Raw genomic sequence first — 22,760 nt, forward strand, 5'->3', positions numbered from 1 at the left:
ATACCTCTAGGCCTGCATGTAAGGCACAACATTTGAGCTTTGGTTAAAAAAAAAAAAAAAGACAAGACAACAGAGAGGTAGAATGCACATAACTACAGTAGGGGAAAGAGTTTAGCTCCTGCTCTCTAAATTCACCGGAAAGTCCCACAAAGTGACGACAATTAGGAGTAAATTAATTACAGAGCAGTATGGTAGCTGAAACCCTGAGGATCATTTTATAAGTCTCAGTAAACAACCTTCAACTGCTCAAAACTATCCTAAAAAAAGAAATAAAGTAATTTATCTATCTATCTATCTATCTATCTATCTATCTATCTATCTATCTATCTATCTATCTATCTATCTATCTATCTATCTATCTATCTATCTATCTATCTATCTATCTATTTTATGGTGTGCATTATGGCTCATTGCCCAGGGCAGCACAGACATGGGGGCGTCGCAATCCAGATTTCTATTACCTGACTTGTATGTTTCATCAATAATACAGTTTTGAGGTGGTAAAACATTGAGGATCTTACGTACGCTGACGTGAAGGTAAAGTTTGCAGCTGCTTATGGCCCCCTGCTGGTCTGGAGGAGCTCCAACAGAGCTTAAATTCAAAGATGGAAAGTCTGCATATGCATACAAAGAAACCAAATGAATTCTTAATGGATAATAAGAGCAGAAAACAAAGAGAGAAGAGAGAAGAGCCGAGAAAAATGTCCATGTTAACAAGTCGCAGCCTTTTTGTTGTGTGCGTTTGCTTGTGAACGCAACTTTAAGGTTGGATTCCCTTCTCTGGAAAAAAAGAGAAATTAGATTATATGAGCACATTAAAGGATAGTGTAACAGTGTATTTCTTCCGTTTTCACTAATTTGTTGAAATTGCATTTTAACTATCTCATATCCTATTATCTCAGGAGCACTTTATAGTATTACCATAGGAAGCAAATAATTACAAAATATTAAATATTTCTTTCTTTAAATTTACTGTTGGCTCACCAGCAGTAGTAGCTGCTAAAAAAAACTTGTGTTCGCAGAATAATATCAACATGATCGAATACTGCCGGACAATATTGAACGCAGGTCAGGTAGGCTTAACCGGAGGTGGCCCTCCCAAGGAAACTCTGCTTTGGGCCTCATAAAAGTTTGAGCCGCCTCTGGGGGTTGCCACTGATCTGAAAGCAGCCGTGTCTAAGCCGAGCAAACTTCTGCCTCTGTTATTAAGAATTCACAGCAACGTAGTGATGTCAAAGAAACTGACAAGCCAGTGCACATAAAAAAAAAAAAAAAAAAAAAAAAAAAAAAAAAGTCTGTCTGTAAAAGAAGAGGAACAAAAAAAAAGTTCAGAAAGTAACCGCCCAGCACTTCTGTGGCTCCTCCTTGCCGGCGCTTATAAAGCCAATGTCCGAGCTGAAGCGGGGCAGAGGGGGAGTCTGCAGGGTGTAAAATACATAGGAGCTGCGAATCAGAAACTCCGCAGACCTGCGTAACTTTTCTAACAAGCGGCGGCCGCTTTTTTTTTTCTTTCCTAACTCGACTTGGTTGCTGGAAAGATGACCACAGCCGTGGTGTCGCCTTTCTTCGACTTTGACATGATAAACAAGGTATTTTTGAACACATTTTTAAAATCTTGGGCTTAGTTTGGTGAGTCGCAGTGTGCAGGAATGAGGAGCCGCATGACCGCGGCCCTCTGCTGCCACAGCCGCCGCTTTACGCGCAGCCTGGTTTGTTTTGCTGCGTTTCCACTCGCTGTTTTCTTCATTTAGACTAAACAATATGGCCGTGTTTTTTGTTTTCTTTTTTTGACTTGGTTCATCCCCGGCAGGGCGTTTGTGTTTAATAATTATCTCCTAGCCGACTCCAAGCGTGTCGGTGCCGGTAGTTTGACATTAGTTTTAATGGTAAACTCGGGTGTTTTTCATTTTCGGCATGTGCCACATCAGCTAACGCAACTGTTGCTTCAGTTCGGCCCCACAGGCCAAGATTGGCTTCGTCTAAAGAAAGGGAGGTTTTTTGCGCTACTTTTTAACACTCGCAGCAGCCACATGCTCTCTAATCATTAACAAGATTTACTGAGCTTTAGCTTTGGTCTTTGCTCCTGGAAGCTGTTGAAGGCTGCTGCCTCTCAGGGGCGCTTCCAGAAAGTTTATAAAGAGAGCAGTAAATCTTGGGGTGAGCACAACAACGACAAAAGCCGAGCTATTAATCAGAATATTTGGAGTTTCAGTAAGCTGTCCTCCTCCGTGAGGCTGGTTGTCAGTGATGGATACTAAAAAAAAATGGCAAAGAAAACTTGCATTTGTAGTAATTCATATACACCCATTCACACTTTCCTCTCCCCATTTCATACCTGTAAACAAACAGTTTTGTACCCACAAGCTTGAACTGTTTTTCATCTGGTTAATTTTTTTTTCTCATAGCAGCATATTTTTTATTTATTATGGCGATAAATCCTTGTAAAATGCTCAAATATTATTCGTAGTTGAATAGCACTCTTTGTTGGTTTTTTTAAGGTATAAAAACTAGCTGTTACTACTTATTTCCACCCATTGTGATTCTGATCACAGTTTGGACTATTTGACTCTTATGTTACACAGTGCATTGGGTCCACTGACCAAAAATGATTCCAAGGGACTAAATTCTAGTGAATCATAAATACGCTGGGTACAAAAATAACCACATTTGAAGAGGGGCAACATCCCAAAACATTATATTGAATAAGCATCTTGAATTTCTATGATTAAAAACATTATAAGTGTGTCTGGCTGAGGTGGTAAAGCCCCTGTACTCCCCCCAATCTTCCCTTAGTGGCAGCTCTGTTTAAGCTCAGTGAGTGATGACTTCTCTTAGATGTGTCTAACACATTTTATTTCACCTTTCTCCCCCCCCCCGCCCCCATTGCTTCTGTTACTTTTCATTCTCATGTTAATCAGTCACCTGTGGTCGTTGGGTGGGTGTGTTGCGATGCAGACCCAAAGTTTCTCTTTGTAGTCCGGCAGGATGTTTTGCCTCTCTTTCGCTGTCTTTCAAATGACGCAGCCCACAGGCCTCTCATGTGCTGCTGTTGCTCCATTTACTAAACAGGCACACATTCCTAACCAGGGCAACTTGCCAAACCAGCTGCTGTTCTATAGGCCTGTATCCGCTTCTGTTGTGGGAGCCAAAAAGGAACAATCGTGCAGTTCGATGGGAGGTTTCTATTCAGTCCCCCCCCCCCGTACGCCGGTGACCGTAAATAAAGTCAGCTGGCTCCAAATGAAGTAAACAGAAACCAGATGTGTAATCTAATCTTTGGATTAATGCTGCTGTTGCGTGCGTACGTCGTTGTGTGTTGCACTCAATGCACCGTCTCCAGTGTAAAGCATGGTAGAGGCACTGATATGCTGAGGGGATGTTGGATGGAGCTCCTGTATCCAACCATATCCAACTGCAGTCACCATTACAATATCAATATCCTAACCACTGCAATTATGAAGGACTTGTTTTGGAAAAATATCTGGTTGACTGTTGAATGTCAGATGACATTGTACTGAAAACCTTCTTGCCAGTTCTGTATCTGACCACTTGGATTGACTTTAATTTTTGTTCACATTTGTTATTGATCTTACTGATCCTACGGCTCAGGCAGTGCGGTGAAGACTTTTTTTCGTGATGGAAAATAATGTTACAATGTTGTGTTCTCCTAATACTATGCAGCCCTACTTTTTAATATGAGATATCTTTGAAACCCTTGTTACGTCAGTCCTGAAGGCAATCATAGACTATGCTCTCATACCACGTGTTTCTTTCTTTGCAGAACAATAAATTCAGCTACAGCAACAACCTGGGGGGCCCTCACCCAGTGTCTGTCCCTTGCACTGGCACCAGCGTGCCCCTCTCCAACGCCACCGGATCCCTGCTGGACAGGAAGGCGGTGGGATCCCCCGCAATGGCAAGCGTGTTCCATCGGCGTCACTCTGTCAGCAGCACCAAGTTCAGCCAGAACCAGTTTCTGAACAGCCTGAAGACGGTGGAGCACTCCTCACTCATCTCAGGGGCTGGCAATGCCAGCAGCAACAACAAGGAGTCCCGCCTGCGAGACCGCTCCTTCTCTGAGACGGGGGAGCGGCTCCTCAACAAGTGCCTGGGGCCCTCCAGCCCGACGTGCGGTGGTGGCGGCGGCACCAGCCCGGTGAACTCCAGCCGTTACAAAACGGAGCTGTGCAGGCCCTTCGAGGAGAACGGCACCTGCAAGTACGGCGACAAGTGTCAGTTTGCCCACGGGGTGCATGAACTGCGCAGCCTTAGCCGTCACCCCAAATACAAAACCGAGCTGTGCCGCACCTTCCACACCATCGGCTTCTGCCCCTATGGGCCGCGTTGCCACTTCATCCACAATGCCGAGGAGCGTCGCGGACCTCCGCAGCAGTCCTCCCCTTTAAACTCTTCCAACAAGATGGAGAGGCCCCGGCTGCAGCACAGCTACAGCTTCGCCGGCTTCTCCAGCTCCGGAGGACTTAGGGACAGCCCGACCTCGGTCACCCCGCCGCCCATGTTCTTCCCAGACGAGGTCCCAAACTGGCCCAGCAGCAACCCTTTCACCTACTCCAGCCAGGAGCTGGCCAACCTGTTTGGGCCGAGCCTAAGCGCCGGTACGGCAGGCGCGGAGCCAAATAGCGCCGCGCCGCCCTCTCCAACTGGCACGCCTTACTTCTTCAGACCCATGTTGGAGTCCCCTCCGCTGTTCGAAACCCCTTCTAGCCCCCCAGACTCTCTGTCAGACCAGGAAGGCTACCAGAGCAGCTCTGGCTCCGAATCGCCCTCGCTGGACAACAGCCGCCGCCTTCCCATCTTCAGCCGCCTTTCCATCTCTGATGAGTAACGGCACGCATCTAAAGATTGGTGACACAAAGAGAGCATGGCACTCCCCTCTACCTCTTCCCCTCTGTTCCCCTGAGCTTCCCCGGTCCTCCCTTACTCCAGATCCTTGTCCGTTTTTAAGGATGTAATAATAAAATTAAGGGAACTAAATTGTAATTTCACCCCAGCTGATCTGCACATAAAGTTTTAGAAATGATGCCATGTGTCATAGTGCCAAACGAGGAGTGGAAACTGAACAATGAAAATCACAAGAACAACAATTGACTGTTTTTGTTTGTTTGTTTGTTTTCCCCAGGTGCCACTTGTGTATTTTTCTCTTTTCCCTTTTTTTTTCTTTTTTTCATTCATGAATGTGTAGCAGTACAAGTGGCCTTGGAAAGGGGGAGTGCATTGCACTAACCCAACCTTCCCTCCCGTCTTCCTGCTCTGTGTCCCCAATGACATCACTTCCCCCTGAGCTAGCTAGAAGGTGCTCACTAATGTAATTGTAGCTCTGCAGCAGACGTTTTTACAGACTGATATGAGACAAAAACAAAGTAACAGACCCTGAAAATATATGAATAGTTTTTTTTGTGTTTTTTTTTTAAAGGTTTAATAAAAAATAAAGTGCCTGGGGCGGCTTCTGCATGTGTTTAGGGTGAATGGACTACTGTTTTTCGCTTCTTTACCTGCTCCCACGCCACTGTCGGTGCTCCTCAAGTCCCGTCTTCTGTTTCTGATCTGGGTGAGTCTGCAGGAAGGACTTTTGAACTGGAAGTTGGTTAAATACTCCCCTCGCCCTTTCATCTGAGTTTCCCCTCCTGTTGCTGGTCACTGGCTTATATATTTTATTTGTCACTATTTGGGGAAGGAAGTCTTTATCGAACTGATCATTAAACCTGTATGACTTTGCTCCCGCTCCCCCACCTTGTCGCCCTCTCCGGTCTGGGGGATTTCCAGCATTCCCATGGTGCAGTTCAGATCGGACCTCCAAGCTGTTTTACTTTACCCCCCGCCCCCTTGTCCCTCTTTACAACCTGCTCCACTGAGCATTTTGTACTCATTACACCCCTTTTGCTTTCATTATTTGATAATTATTTTTATTAATGTTATTATTACGGTTATTATTTGAAAAAAAAAAGAAAAAAAAACTTTCCAGACAGAAGGTTTGCGTGTCACTGCTTATTTAACTTATCAGAACATATTTATTGGTGATCATATGCATTTTTTTGTTAATTTTGTTTTTTGTATTTATCTGGATAATGAACAATAGAATATATTTTCTTTTATGTTAAATTATGATCTTCCATATTAATCTAAAGATTGTGAAGATGTTTTTTGTCAGTTTTCCTTTTTTTTCACAGTTTAATATATTGTACTTCAATGACTTTTTGTTCTGCAATTACACTTTGTCAGAAATGAAACTAATTTAAAGCAGAAAAAAATGCAAAAAAAGTTTGCGTTTTTGATTATTTATTATACTTTTTTCTTTTCTTTTTTTTTTTTCCTTTTCCTACTCCCTCTCATTGGACTGCAATTCCATCTGAACAAGATTTGCTGGTGTTCATTCCAGATGTTTTCCCTGCACAACTTGCAACAATCTGACGGTCGCAGTTGCCAACTGTTATTACATAAATTGAGCTTTTTGAGATAAAATTCTTGGGAAAAAAAGCCTGCCTCAACTGGAGGACTGGTATAAAATGGATTTCCTCCCAGTTTGTTATTACAAGCAATAGCTGTGACCAAATGAGTTGAGGAAAGAGTTTTTTTTTTTTTTCTTTTCTTTATAATTTGATCGGATGCTTGACGCACTTGCTCGGCCCCCCTTTTGACCAGTGGAAGTGCCTCTTTGAATACATTCCAGGTAGCTAAAGGCTTCTCAGCCTTTTTATATTTGATTTAAAAAAAAAAAGAAACAGTACAGTTTTTAAAGTCTATTGTTCTGTGTTGCCTTCACGTGTGGTGGAAGAGGTGAAAGGATCATGACACAAAGAAAGTGAAACTGTTGAATGTATTTTTTTTTCTTTTGTTTTTAGTTCAGCCATGTGTTTTCACTACAGTAATTTCTGTGAGTTTATATCAAAACCTTTTTTCCCTCTTTTTTTTTTTTGTAAGTATTGATTGCAGTTAAGTCAATAAACCCCATATTTTTTGGAAAACTTAACATGTGTCTCGAGTTCTATCTTTGGGTTGTTGGTGCTTTTTATGAATTTTATGTGATAAAGCAACACACAGTAGTGTATATTCATAAATTCCCACTGGAATGTGGGAATAACGGGCGGATTTCTGTCAGGTCTAAATACCTATTCAAATATTTGATAATTACTAATAATACAATTTACCTAACAATTTCCTTTTAGTATTCCCCCAAATAAAAGAATCTGATGCTGCGTTTCTCCTTGAACACACCAATCCTGTAATGAAGCATGCTTTTATTTTTGCAGGGAGAAGGAATGTGGGCATGGGGCATTGGATGCTGCATAATAAGCTTAAATCTTTCAGTCCTTCAAAGTCAATTTTTTGCAGATGCATCTTTTTTGCTGCAATCATAGCTGCATGTTTTTGGTATTTTTCAAACGGCTTTGCATATCTGAACGAGCCACTGCACTCATTCAAAATGGATCGACCTCAATGAGACTGGAAGAGGAACACCTCCTTTAAATATAACTTAAAATGGACAACCTCTGGCACTTTGTCTAGAGGCCTCAAAAACATGATTTGCTCTATGCCACTGTAGGTCTGGTGGTGTGTTTAGGGTTGTTTTCCTGCTAGGTGAATTTTACAGTTTTGTCAGTGACTTATTTCTTCTCCATAGTGTGATGTTTCCACCACAATTTTTCATTAAGGAGGTGGTGTTGTGCAGGATCAGATTTTCTAGGTACTAATGGTCTATATGGACAGTAATCATACAGGAAATGTGGGGGGGAGGGGGGGAGTCTCAAGGTTAAACCCAAGATGCTATTAGTATCAGATTTTTATTTTTATTATTTTCTTTCCCATTCAGCATTTATGCTAACTTATGTTTGCCTTATGATGAAAATTCATTGAAATGTGTGGCTGTAATGTGGCAAAATGAGAAAAAGGACAAAACGTGTGGCAGAGAACCCTGGAGTGACTCAAAAGAACCAGACATTGCTTTGCATATCTTCACTTCAAACCCAGACCTCTGTAATGCACTTTTAATAGTGTCAGTTAGCCAAAGCCTCAACAAACACAACAAACTCAACTCTTGCTTTGCATAAAGGTTCACAGTGTGTCCACAATTGTTGAAAGGAAAAACCAAATACCAATGGAAAACTAGATTTGCCTCCCAGAACCAAAGGGAGTTTCAGTGTGGTGAGAGTTGATTGGTCAGCTGCTCAGGCTGCAGTCAGGGCTATTGACCCGGGGATAATCAAAGTCTGATTGAGCAGGTTTGGTCACACAAAGAATCAGCACTCCTAGTTTCAGCTGAATTATTGATCAGAGCATTCCGTAACCATAAAGTTTCCAGGAATGAAAAGTTATGCACTCAGGCAATGACCAGATCGTTGACACTAAGTTGCGAGCTGATCAATAAAATGTTTTGAGAATGTTCTTGGCACGGACACAACAAACAACTGCGTTTTGTGCTTGTTAGCCTCCGTTTGTGACGCCGTTCATCTGATGTATTTCTAAAGAAAGATAAATGCATAAAGTTATCTCTGTTCTTCATACCTTAGCTTCTCCTCCATAGACTCAGCTCAACATCTGTGCTGCTTCTGCTTTTTCTCTCCCTTCTCGCTCTGGACTCTTCTGCCTGTCTGTGTTTATACTCTCAGATTGCAAAAAAAAAAAAAAAAGGAGCCTGAACAGGAACTACTTTTCTCGATACAATGGTGAGTGCTGACCCATGACCCCTGGAGATCTTGTGTTGCTTTATTTCAGGGAAACCAAGGCCCTCTAGATTTCTGTCTTCTTTATCTTTACTGCCACTCCCAATCCCAAACAAGCTACAGTGTTCGCAAAAGTATTTACACCCCTTTAACAAATTTGGATTTTACATACAGAAAAAAAAAGCTTTTTTAAAAGGAGGGAGACACCAAGTAGTATATATTTGCAAAGGCAAAGGAAAAGTATATATATATATTATATATATATATATACACCGAGTGTGCTAAAGACTTGAAACCAAGAGAGAGGTTCACCCTGGGCCTAAGCAAAGAATAATAAAAGTAATTAAGAAATGTTTTAAATCCATGCTAGAAAGGCACAGTCAAAGTACAGACCTAAATCCATAACAACAACGGGTACGAATACATTTGCAAGACATTGTACCAGCCCAAAATGGGGTTTTTTAGGTGATTTCTTTAGATTGTGTCAAAACTTTTGAGAGTTTATACGAACTGTTATGTTGATGATTACCTGCTTTACATTAAAAGCAACAGAAACCCTTTTTTTTTTTTTTTTCTGGAAGTTACCCAGTGTTTCCAACTCCAGTCCTTTATGACCTGACCATGTTTTAGATGTGAACCATTCATCTAAATCAGGTGTGTTAAACCAGGGAAAGCTCTACAACATGAAGAACTGACTTTGGCTGCCAGTGAAGTCACCCGATAAAACCAACAAGCTTGTCTGGATGTTTCTTCTGGTTATTATTTTTATTAAATTAAGTTTTTTTATATATAACTTTGGTGGTGGTGAAGTGCAAAGAGGAGAAAAAAAGATAGTCCCTTCCTCAAAAGCTTTATCATGTTGTGTCTTGATTGCATCAAAGGGAAAGCAAAAGAAGAAAAGAAGAAAATTAATAGTAAAGGTCTCTCAAGCTAAATGCAGGGGACTAGAGCTCACACAAGCCTTTTTTTAGAAGAACTTAAAATGCGCAGTTTGAAGCACATGAAAGAGGGCTGCTTCCTGTGCGTGCGGTCTGTGCACAGAGGCACCTTGATATAAAGTACCAGGAAGTGGCTTTTTGTGCCGGCGAAGGTGCCGGATGGAGGGGGTCGTCTATTCTTTGAGATGTGGCAAAAGAAAGGAGAAAAAAAAACCCAAAAAATAAAAACCTTCCATTTCTTCAAAACAACAACAGGTTAGTTTCCAAAATAAAGACAGAGCAGTGACACATATGACACTTACGGTTCATTTACTTGCCACCTGTGCAGTGGGGAAAAAGTGATTGTATTGCTCTGCTCTCGGGGGGCCAATCGTCGCTCACCTTTAACCTGTGAGGTTGAGCAAGCGAATGCCGCAGCATGTACGCCGTGCAACTGTGCTATCAAAAAAAGGACCACCTCCTTGTTTGAGAAAGAGTTGAGCAAATAACGCCGATGTGCTGACTCTCCCTTATCTGTTTAGCTCTTACATCCGAGAGGCCGGCACATATCTGTAGACTGACGCTCGTGGACGCCCGTGCACGGTTGAGGGCCCGTGCACCAGGAGCAGGTGTAGTGGAAGAGGTGATTAATCACCAAACAAGGGCTTAGGTCAACACCGAGTGTGCAGGTTAGGTTACAGGCTTTGTCTGTAGAAAACAGAGACACAATTAACCTCATTCAGACACAAATACCAGAGTTCAGGGACCTGCAGTAGAAGCATCCGCCCAAGCAAACATGGCATACTTCATGTGGGGGCAGAAATGTTCTGCTCAGCGGAAACAAGCGGAGAGCGAGTCGTGTGATAAAACACTCTGCACAAGAAAACACTCTGATTTCCTCTGATTTCAGCTTCCAGATTCAGCCTTTTCATGACAGAAAACTAAGTGACAAAGAAAACAAACAAGGGTCTAAAATGAGGTGATGATATATTCCAATAACAGAGTATATTCATACCACCTGGCACTGGGTGCTAGCTATTTGGTATTTCATTGATTTTTATCAGGCGTCACAAAATTATCCATTTCACCAGATTAAAAAAAAAAATCCACTATAGATCAATTCTGATTGTCAGTTGCTCTATTGCACATCTGCTTTGACAATGAAGATACTTCCAGTAGATAACACACAAAAATTGCCTTTCCACCCATGTGATAGAGTAGCATGTGATTAGATCTCCCGCTAAGCCAGGCTGCTAACTGGAGTTAACAAACTGGTTTGACCGAATCATCTGAGGCTGCGGTTCTTCCTCTGAGTCTGCAGTGTTCCTGGTAACCCCACGGACTTTCTATGAGTTCAAGAATTCGCTCTGTGTAGTTCGTCCATGATGACTCACGATTTCTGATTCAGAACAAAGATTGAGATCAATCGGGAAAAGAACAACTCTAGTTCAGGCGACCATTAAGTGTTGGTGACTTCTGAGGGATGACACAGTAATTCACCAGTCACTACACTAAAACAACAGTAAGACTGGGTGGATCATGAGCTGCACATGCACTTTATAGACACATTGTCAAAGATGTTCGTGGATGTTTTATGTTTAAACCTCTGTTGACAGACACTTCAAAATACACAGCAAGACAATAAACAGTGTATTAAAAGTGTTACTATGGTGAAATTACAAGTAAACAAAAAGGTACAATAAAAACAAATGTATTCTTAAGTGACACTTATTTGTTCATGATGGTCTCTTTTGTCATTGTTACCTTACTTACAATAAAACGTAGTACTATCAGTAAGGTGGTGGTTCATATGAAACCAGTAACTTGTTAGCTTAGAAATTACTTAGCTTAGCTGAAAGGTAGGTGAGAAACAGAAAAATACAAAAACTCCTCGTCCTTTGCCAAAGGTTACACTAATACGAATACTTGCACTTCTAAAGCCCCAGCGGTCAGAGTGGTGTCAAAACGACCGTAGCAGTAAGAAATGAGGCCACAATTTGACATAGTTCCAGGCTTTCTAAATTATAGCAAACAATGCTAACTATGCACATTTCAGAGCCTTTTCACAAACCCATTGACCTTACCGCTGCAGGACATACTCTTAAACCTGACTCTGTTGATAAAAACGTCCATTTATGCTCATCTTTGGTTTAAATAGACTGTCAGCCTCCCTGTCTGTGGCTACTCAGACTTTACCCTCCTCTGTCTTCCGACTGAGGGCCCCACAAAGGAAGGGGGTTTCAAGAGTTAGCACATTGTTTTCCAAAATAATAAAATTCTTAGCTTAATTATGGGAATGTGTTATATAATTTGTGTTAACAAGGGGGCTTCACATCTCACCTCTAATCTCTTCCTGACAATTATAAGCCTGTGTCATAAGTGTTTCTCTGTTTAGGAAGTTTACACTCCGAATACAAAGCAGTGCAGATTACCCACGGAGAAAGTGGAAAATCCAATACTTAAATCTGCTCTGTGATTTTTGATCACTTTTCCTTAAGCAAAATATGCAATTAAACACACAATCCACAACCACTGTTTTGCTTCTTTTTTTTCTTCTATCCCGTGGTGTTTAGGATCTTTATCTCCATAAACAATCAGAGGAATTTTCACCCTCACACTTCCAACATGTTTCATAAAATATCCGATAGTCATGCTCCAGCAGTCACTGCCAGGCTTTTTTACCTCACTAATCACTGTAATCTTAGTATATGTTTGCGGCCTTTGGCAAATGACAGGCTTTTATCTTTCTAGGTCTATGTGTTACAGTGAGACTGGCTGTAGATCAGCAAAGACAAGAGTCATAAACAGACGCTGATCCTGTGGGTTTGAATCTCTGCGCTCCACATTGCTATTACAAAGGCCACTGAGGCTATAACACACTGCACAGTGGGTAATGACCATTGGCCTGGATCCAGTGTACCATGTGCTTCTCTTCCTCTGGGCTAAGTGGCAACCCTTCACCTGTGAAAGAAAGAAACAGACAATACGTATGTGTTGAGGTGAGGTGAGGAGGCTTCAGAGTGGAGCTGCGGTGACGGTTGTCTGACAGGTTATGGAAACACACCCTTCCACTCCTTAGTGTGACAGAAAAACAAACACAGAAGTAGAAAACTGGCTCTGAGCCTAGCGCTAATGGACAAGCGATGACTTTTTTTGAAACAACACGCTCCGCGCTCTGTAAGGAAACCCGAGCTGAGCACCGGCCTGTGGGAGACGCCGTCCCGAACCCGAAACTGTTGTGCTTTGGGTTTTCTGGTCCGTCGGTACCGAGCGAATCACTGCCTCACTTCCCAAGAGTACTTAACCACTTAGCTCTTCCTGTCTCATGACTTACAACATCACCCAGAGAGCGGCCTTGCACTAGCAAAACAACACCTGCTCTGTATTTTTGACCCAATGCTCCAGATTCACTAAAAAGCTCCAGATTATCACAAATGTTTATATGACAACATTGTTTTCATTAAAAAAAAACAGCTTGGAAGGATCTGTAAACAGAGAGCTCCAACACGCTTCTTCACCGAGAGACTGTAAACAATCATTGGTTCACTACCTTCCCTTCACGTTACCCGTCGCTCATCCTGGTGCCCAGTGCTCTGAAACATCTGGATGTGGCCATGCCTGAACGGATAAACCAGCAAGAATTTATAAAGTCTATTTTCTTAGTCACATTCAGAGGGTTAGACTGCCTCTGTGCCACTGGTAAAGAGCAAGGTGGGGGGAATGAAAAGCTCATCTGCCGGGTTGTATTAACCTGTTGGACCCTAAGGGGGTATAAATAAATTTCTGCCTGACAAAAACACAGAAAAGTAAATCACTTACAGCCTCAGAGCTATTAGATTTAACGGATATGGCAAAGAATACAACAACTGAGGGTTGAGTTGAGTTGAGTTGCAATTGCAGCTTCAGGTGTTTTGGGGTATGCCTCTACCAGAATTGCCCAAGCTCCCTCAGATTGGGCGCAGATGGCCTGCCAACATCAGCCTTCAAGCCTTGTCACGGACTCTCAGTTGGAATAAGGTTTTGAGTTTAACTGGACCATTTAAAAAAAACAAGTAAGCATTGCTCTAAACCAGTCCATTGTTACTCTAGTTGTATGTTTAGGGCCTTTGTCCAAATGGAAGGTGAAGCGCTAACAGGTTTTGTTCCGGGATTACTCTTGAGGACTGAAGTTGCAGATCCCTATATTAGGGACATCAGAGTACAGGGAGGGTGTTGAATACAAAGGTATGCCACATGTTTTAAGATTCTTAGTAAAATAATGTGAGACCCATGTGTCATTTTTCCTTCCTGCACAATTATGATGACCCATCACTTAAAAATCCATGTGAAGCACATTAAAGCTTGTGGTTGTTACCTGAAAAGATTTTGCAAACTGACAAAAAAAAGGGGGTTTGATTACTTTTGCAAAGTGCTGTGTTTTTCCATGACAGAGCTATGCTGAAACCCTGCGCTATGCTCAAATCCTGCCTCGTGAATGAGGTTAGCTTCAAGTCGGCGAAGCGTGCTGCAGCTAAAAACGGCACGTTTCCTTACACATGACTCTCAGTTTTGTTTTGCAGCATCTGTTTCCTCTGGTGGCGGCAGCGCTGGAAAACAATCTCGTTCTCACTTCTTAGATGCAGTTTTTGGTTTCTCACCACTCCTGTGCCGATTTCTATGACCTCACACAAACACACGCAGACGCATACACACACTTGTCTAGAAATAAACAGACTCCTACACACCCTTCTCTCCTACAGATATGCAGCAGATGATGGGCCCACAAAGTTGACTAACCACTCTCTTAGTCACTCAGACCTAATAAAAGTAGAAGCAGACAACAGATGATGAGTGATAATTTTACAGGAAGTCCTTGCTCTGTCTTGCGTTGAGGCCAAGTCTTCACTTTGCACAGATGGCCGTCTCTTATCTACAATTTAATACCCCAAATAGCCACATTATGTTCGGTAAAATTTTACATTACAAAACAGAGAGGAGATAAAGGCCATGGAAGTAGAAATATTGGCACAATAAGGGCAAGAAAGAGGAGATTGATAGAGATTATGACTGAACCTAAGTCAATGTTAACACCGGTGTAACCACTGCTGGATGATTTTTTTTTTTTTTCTGCTTGAATTGTAAACAAGACCCAGATATCTGTCCTTGGGAAGTTAGGGAATAGTTAAAAGTGAACTCTGTCTCTCTCTGTTTTGGCGTGTGCGTGTATTTCACAATGATCTGCTGGCTGAGGCTCACAGAGACGGAGATAAGACTCGACTGTGAGAAACTGCAGCTCTCACACCCACTCAACAGGAAAGAGCGCACGCCGCCAGCACAAGCGCGCAAGTATATCCCTCCCCTCCCGGAGGGGATGCTCACGCGGACGTTAAGGTCACGTTTAAAAACCGACACCTTTCCCTAGCAGATCACGCGGGGCTTCTCTGGCCTGGGTTGTAGGTCGTTTGGAAGTGTCTGACTTACTGCTTACATTTCTTCAGGCAAGTCTTCCATCGAGATAAGGCCCTACCTGAAACCTGTCTAGCTCGCTCCCGCCCTGCGCTCAACCCCCGGGGCCTCACCTGATAGCCTGTCGCAACACGCGCTCGCACAGGTAGGAGAGGAAAGGAGGATTAAAGTGTTACCCTACCTCAAGGTTCGGAGTGATGGTGGTGTCAGGATATACAACAATGTCAGAGTCTGCCCACAGCCCACTGTTTTTGCCTGGGTCTTTTTGTAAACTTTACTGAAGGCTGCAGAGTCGACCTAAATCAGCATTATTATTAGTAGTATTACTATTATTATTATTATTATTATTATTATTATTATTATTATTATTATTATTATTATAAAAAGAGGTTCAAATCCTGAGATGTGACGGGTGGAAAAGATTTAAAACTTCAATATAGTTTAGTGGGATTATGTGTGACAGACCAACACAAAGTAGTGCATGAATGTGAAGAGGAAGGGAACTAATGTATTATTTTCAACATTCTTTTACAAATTAAATCCCTACATAAACAAAACTATCTCCATGCATAGTGGTGTTGGCATCAGACGTCTTGGTGGACAGAGTTGATTCAGTGATGAACGGTGGGTGATGATCCACGGTTTCCGAATTCCTTTACAAAGAAATTGATGCACTTGTATCGATACCCCTAAACACCCCTAAAGTCAAGTCTAGTCAGCAAGGAATAGGAGAGGGGTCAGAGTTGAGGTGGAGGTTCGGGACTTGCACCAATAGCTACAGAAGAAGGAGGCTCTACGAACATTGTGCCACACTTTTCACTTTTATTACTGGAAATAGTTTGAGAGCCAATACATCATTCATATTCAACATTTTGCATTAGTCTATGCCGCAAAATCCCCCCATAAGCCTCCTCCTTAAAAAAAAAAAAACGCATTAAGGTTTGTTTGTGGACTCAGTGGGATAAGATGGGAGAAAAAGTTCAAGGGGTTTGAATACTTTTGAAAGGTGCTTTATTTTGTGTGAGAATTGAAAGAAGGAATGTTAAAAATGTTGACTGAAAAGTTGAAATAGTGAGGTTTAAAAAAAAACAAGTGAAAAAAAGCCTGTCTTTGTTTTAGTTCCGATCACATGGTTTTGCTGCTATCGTCTTACTTATTCTGGCGTGACGGCTGCATGCCTGTTTGCTAATGTTACCTAACGTTGGATGGATGAACATCTGAAATTCCTGTGGATTTTTGACTCTTAGACAAAATGCTTCTGGTTCCCATAGATTATTTTTCATCCTTCCAGATCAAGGTACGCCAACAGAAGTAACTTATCTTACACCTAAAGCCATGAAACTGTTTTTGTTGAAGGTCTGATTCTTATTTTAATTTCTCCAATTAATTTTTTTTGTCATGATGAACATTATAATTTCAAACTGTTGTTTTTAAAGGATTGCTATGGACCAAAACAGTTAATGTGTTAAGTTTGTTTGTGACAGATCAGGCTTCTTCTCTTACTGGCCCCCAAAAAATCTGAAGAAGCTGAAGAGACGCTCAGGTATTTTGCAAGTGTTTCAGTTCCTCCATGGGTTTGTCCCACACTATTTCTGAGATTCTTGGACGGTCATGCATGCACTGCTGTTTTGAGCCGTCCTGCTATTTTGGGGGTTTGTGGGCAAAATGGCAAACATCTGTCAATATTTTTTTTGTTTCTGTGTGGTGTTGTGCGATGATCCAGACGAACCGAGTTTTCTTTCTACTAATGAATTGTTTCACATCTTGCGGGACTCTCGTCCTCTCTGAAAATATCATTTTTTATCTTTTATATCTTGGGCTTTAGTCTCTAAATGTTTGTTCAGACCAAGATGTCCACTTTCAGCACCATGAATTAAATGGTAAACATATGACTTTAGTGATTTTTATGAATTGGACCCTCAAGCTTGAATTAGTGTGCACTCTCAAAATTGCACATACATACACCCCCACTAATCTTTGAATAATTGTCTTAACATGACCTCATGCTCTTTGTTGCCATCAACAAGCCTTGGGCATAATTCTGCCTGTAAGACTGACAACTCTTGATGACAGAACCTGTGAAGTTCATTGACTGCTTTGCTGCCATAGAAATTTCTAATAAGCATCTTCAGGAAGCATAATATGAGTCTTCCAAAGCTTTTTCTTAATGTGTGTTTGGGACAATTATGCTGTTGGAACACCTATTGTTGAACTTTACTGTCTAAAGTTCAACAATTTGACTCAAAATGTGTGTATGTTTGGGATTTTTTTTTTTTTTTTACAAATTAAAGGGAATTTGTTATGGTCAGCAGCAACCCAGTAAACACAGACACCCAAACATGTAATCTGAGTCAGTCCAGGATCTTGTTGATGGCGACACAAAGAGTGAAGTTTCTGGACAAAAAGAACCAGAGTGAATATAAAACGAAGCAAAAAAAAAAAAAAAACCTTCAAAAAGAAGGTGACCCAGTACAAAAAACAAGTTTGTACCATTCAACAACACCAATGTTGGCAATGACTAACAATGGATCTTTAAGGGGAAGCTTAACCTCATGCTGCAGCATCTCAATCAGAGCTTTGACTCTAACTACGAGCCTTCAAAAGTATCTAATTTTCTAGGTAGGGCTGTGTTGGTTAAGACACTGTTGGTGTTAGCTATTTACCTACTAGCATGTCCCAAATGTTCACCAGATTACAAAAAACAAACTTCTCTACCTGCTGTTTCAGCTTGAATTTAAAATTTCACTTTAAATTTGTACTCCAAAAAAGTCCTAAAGCATTTTAGAACCAAGTTTATTAATGGGGCAAGAAGTACCAGTAAGAGCAGGGAGTGTAGTCTTGAATCTGCCTTAAAAAGAAAAAGTGCTAAGCCACTTACACAACAGCTTTATGTGTGGAAACAATAAATCTGTTCCCTGAGGGGAACTCGTGTGGGTTTTCCACTCTGAGACTCAGGCATCATTGTTATCAGACACACAGACTAACAAGAGGAGAAGGGAAAAACAATGTGTCAGAGACGCTTGAGGCCCAAAAGGAAGGGAGAAGCACAATGAGAGGCAAAAGAAGCCCTCGATAAATCACCGCGGTAACTGTTTCCCCACCTGCGACCACTGTCTTCCCAGAAAGTTAGCTTCCCTGCCCTGGAAAATGAGCAGGACCTTAACACTCAGACATGGAGTCGGAAATGAAAAAAAAAAAAAAGTTGGGATGTTAAAACCACCGGGAACGGGAGGAACAAGAGCACCTCTTCAGGATAGGAATGATTATTTCTTCATATGATGACTCTGCACAGCTGGGTTTGCACGGCTCATGGCTTGCACATCATCTTTTGCACATGTAGAAAAATAAGCATAGATTCGAAGGACATTTCAGTTCCCAGTCTTAATAAGGTCAACTAACCTCAACAAAATCAAACGTCTGACACAGAAATCCTGAGGTCATCCATAAATCCCCGCGATATTACCATTAATACACCATCAGTCAGGTTTATGGGCTTGTTTAAGAAGAAAAAAAAAAAAAGCTTGTCAGAGGTGGAGGCTGACACAGTTCGGGTGTGTGTATGTGCAACTCAGCCGTATGTAAACACACCACGATGTGTATGAGCATGTGTGCCGCGGGGGGAGGGTTGTTTACTTGGGCAGCCTCTCAGAGAGCGTCTCCTGGCCGGCTCCCACTTCCTGCCCTCGCGCCTGCAGCAGCGGTCTGTCTAGTCACCCGCCTCGGACTGACAGCGAGACCACATGCTAGAAGACTTATTGGCCTACTTTAGGAGACGACCTGTGGGGGAGAAGACAAGATGTATACGGGCCTGCTCTGGGTGGGGCTGGGACTGTTTAGATGGGAGATGAGGTGACCGGGCGGGGGGGTGAGGAGGCAGGGGTCTTTGAGGTGTCTGATATTTTTTAATAAAGCTCTCGGCGAGCTTCCCTGCTTCCCTCTGAGTGCTTACAGCTGTGAGGTCGAAGAAGCAGGAGGAGGAGGGGAGGCTGAACAGAGGGAACAGGATACTCAAGAACACAACTGCGCACTTTCTGAGGTGTGTGCGAACGCAGAAGACGCAGAAAATGTCGTCCAGAAATAAATTTTCCACCATCGTTTTGGCGCACCCTCTAGAGCGGCGCCCCTATGCGTCGCAAGTAGGACATACCCATAGAGAGCGCCCTTCACAGAATCACATCCGAAGCTTTCTCAGAGAGCTCAGCAGAGCAGAAAGGCTAATCAAAGTCTTAAGTTATGCAATGGAACGCTTCCATGTTCCCCCCAGACGGTGATGTTGGCTTGATCGTCCAGGATGTGCTTGATAAGTTCGCTCAGGCTTACATCTATCGTGCCTGTAGCAGCTCGCTAACACAGTTTCTGGATAATCCTGCAGTTCCAGGGCCATACATGGTCTCACTACAGTGAGACGTCTGACCAGCCGACAGGCATACAAAAACCAGGGTTTGGCAATGGCTGCTTCTAAACGGCCCACTTAGGCTGATTGGTCCATGTTGTTGCGCTGCGGCTAAGTTTCCACTGTCCGACAACAGCGGAAAAAAAAAAATCCCCGGAGAATTACAAACGTTTAGTACGACGCGTAATTAAACATGGTGCGCAATGATTCTTTCTGAACCTTGCTCAAAGTGTACGCAATTGTAAGGTAATTGCAAGCTTTCCACTTTATGACAAACACATGTCTGCTGGGGTGTTGTTGTGCTTCACACTCGCAAAAAAAAAAAAAAAAGAAAACAAAAAGAACCAGAACTAGAAGAACCACACATAACCAGCTAGCTGGTTATGTGTGGGAAGTGGAAAGAAGGGCCTTCACTGTGGAACTTCACGGTAAGAAGTGGGTTGATGAATGACTGAGAATAAAACAAATCTATATGCCTGCATCGTTATGAACTGTGCTTCATAAAAGTGTTACTACCCGTTAGCATTTTGAATATTTTCTGCCAGGAAAATCACTAGATAAATGTTTTTAGTGAGATTTTATGTCATAAACCACATAAAAACTAAAAACGTGGATATTGCACGCACTCTCCACAGTAAAACATGGTGGAGGCATTGTCATGGTGTGTGTTTTTCATCCTACTACGCTAACGTCACAAAAATCAAATCAATGTGTGTCTGAGCTGTACTAAAACATAGAAGCAGTCACAAGTAATCACGTCAACCTTACAATCTGAAATGTATATATGTTTTAGATTCTGTTTATGGTATTGTTTTGCTTAGACAGTGGCAAACCTTTGCACCCGATATAAGTAAAAGTGCTGGGAAAATGTTTTTTTGTTGTTTTTTTTACCCCTGGAAAACACAAGAAACAACACCGCAACAAGTCAGAGTATGCCTGATTCTGCTTGGGGAACTTCCCAGAGATGATCACCAGGAAATCAATCCATATTCTATAACAGCAGGCATGAAAAATAAATAATAAATCAGTGGTAAAATGCTGCCATGTCTCTTTTGTGTCTGATCTGTGGAGCTGTAGAGGCCCACATTCTTTGCACGCCCCACGAGGGGAGGCCATCTCATGCGGCTTGTCAGCAGCGCGTGTTAAGCTGGAATAGTTGTGCCGTTACTTCCCAAAATTGATTTGATTCTGGGCTGTGTTTGTCTTGGCCGCCGCCCGCCGCTCGCCGCTGTGGTTGTGGTCTGAGAGTGGAAAGGCAGAGGGCAAGAGGGGAAGGAGGAGGAGATGTCAGGGGGTGGGGGGAAGACGGGCGTGGAGAGAGAAGCAGGAGATGTTGGTGTTCTGAGAATTATGTAAGACTTCAAACGGGTCCAGTCTGGCGAGGGGTGTCGATGTGAGAGTTGTGGGCCCCTCGGGTCAGGTGGCCTCTCACATAGCCTCCCATATGCTCCGCATTTCTCCCCTCATTGCCGCTGCCTTTCGTCTAATTGCCAGGTAATGTATCGTCGCTCCCCTTCCCGCCACTGTTATTCTTCTCCGTTTATAGCGGCGTGGTGCTCACGGTGATGGAGGAGATTGAGGCTCCAGGTCTGGCATCTTGCCGGGGAGAGGCCCCAACGCTGACACTTTATACACCGGCAGGTTTTACCAAGGTGTTCATTTCAGGAGCTTCTTCTCTCCTTCATCTGTTTCTTTTTTTTTTTTCTGTTCCCCCTTCATCTGAGAAAGTTAAATCAAAGCTGGCACTGACATAGGAAACCTTTGGATCATCTCGGTGTTACATCCTGTTTCCATCAGACGTTTGTCCCATACAGATGGAAACATGCAGGGGCCTTGCAGACACACTCATAGCCCTTGAATTTTTTTCACATATTGTCACTTTACAACTGCAAACTTCAGTGTATCTTGTTGGGATTGGGATATTTCTTCTGCTTTTGCCTTTTAGTCAGGCTTAAATTTTTCACGTCATTAGACCGATTTTAAAAGATACCGTTGGGCCATGAGACTCTGAATCCCAAAATTTACTGCATTTCCTTGACTTTTTTTTATTGTTTTGCTTGAGATCACATGTTGTGAATTGACTCTATATAAGTAAAACAGAAATGCAATAAAATTCCTTTTTACTTTTTTCAAAGTTTAGTTACAAGGTCAGTTACACCACTAGCCTAGTGAAAGAGTTTGCATTTTGACTGAAGGTTAAAGCAGTTCTTGAATAAATTCTTCTATTTTGGAGAGACGCGGTCTGTGATTATGTTACATAATATGTGTTCAGCGCTAACGTCAACATCTGTTGTTCTGTAACGCCGCACCTTACCAGAAATGTATTCATAATGTAACAATTGACTTTGACTGACCTGATTATCAGGGACTTGGTAATTTTGGTCAAAGTGACTGCTAACAACTGTCTTCAGCACTAGTTGGTAATTATCCATAGCCAAGTCAAGTCTATTGCAAAATCTCATAACCCAGGTAATACGAAATGCTATTTTCAAATTATTGTTTCATTTACAATGAGGAACAAAGCTATCAAAACTAACTTGGCCCTTTGTGAAAAAGTAATCACCCTCTTAACTTAATAACTCTTAGCAGCAACAAGCATTTGCAGTAACTGGTCTAATCAGTCTTTTACAACCCTGTGGAGGTATTTCTGGTCCTCCCGTCTTTGCAGAACTGTATTAATGCAGCCAGATTGGAGCACATCCCAGTAGGAGCAGCTGTCTTAAGCAGCATCTCAATTGGCTAATGTCCAGACTTTGTGTAGGCCACACCAAAACGTTCCTCTTTTTTTTTTTTCCTTCTGAGTCATTCATAGGTAGCTACTGTGCTCTGTTGTTCTATTTAGATTATATCTAGGGTTTACAGGTCAATCAGGCATCAGGCTTTTCCTATTTTGTAATGTGAAACCACAACCTTCAGTGTATTTATCTGGGCTTTTAGGTGATAAATCAACGCAGTCCGTACTGAAACATTGTTTTTGACACTTTGTTTCTGAACTTAAAAAATAGAATTAAAAAAAAGTGTGGCTTGCATTCATATTCAACCCAAAAGAGTCAATATTTTGCGGAACCGTTCTCCATAATTACAACTGCAATCATGTAGGGGTATCTCTCTATTAGCATACTGATGTAAACCCTTCCATTATAGCGCCGGCTTCAATGCTATGTTTAGGTCCTGTTGTAACATGAATTTCTGCACCAGTCTGAAGTTTTCTACGTTTTCACCAAGAACTGGAATGAATTTCACTCCATGGGAGGATGGAATGAACATCCTCCCATCAACTCTGGTCAGCGTCCCTGTCCCAGCTGAAGAAAAGCTTTCCCCACAGCA

The 22,760-nt window shown here is 42.2% G+C and overlaps 1 protein-coding gene across 1 annotated transcript; it reads left to right on the forward strand.

The window, feature by feature from the left end:
* Positions 1-1,408: 1,408 nt before the first annotated feature.
* Positions 1,409-6,988, forward strand: LOC102224118 (mRNA decay activator protein ZFP36L1-like). The gene is made up of 2 exons (XM_005815976.3): positions 1,409-1,589; positions 3,782-6,988. Exons 1-2 carry the CDS (start codon positions 1,539-1,541, stop codon positions 4,844-4,846), a joined length of 1,116 nt encoding a protein of 371 aa, XP_005816033.1. The 5' UTR covers positions 1,409-1,538; the 3' UTR covers positions 4,847-6,988.
* Positions 6,989-22,760: the final 15,772 nt, after the last annotated feature.

The sequence above is a fragment of the Xiphophorus maculatus genome, chromosome 19 (genome assembly GCF_002775205.1).
Source record: "Xiphophorus maculatus strain JP 163 A chromosome 19, X_maculatus-5.0-male, whole genome shotgun sequence".
Lineage (NCBI taxonomy): Eukaryota > Metazoa > Chordata > Actinopteri > Cyprinodontiformes > Poeciliidae > Xiphophorus > Xiphophorus maculatus.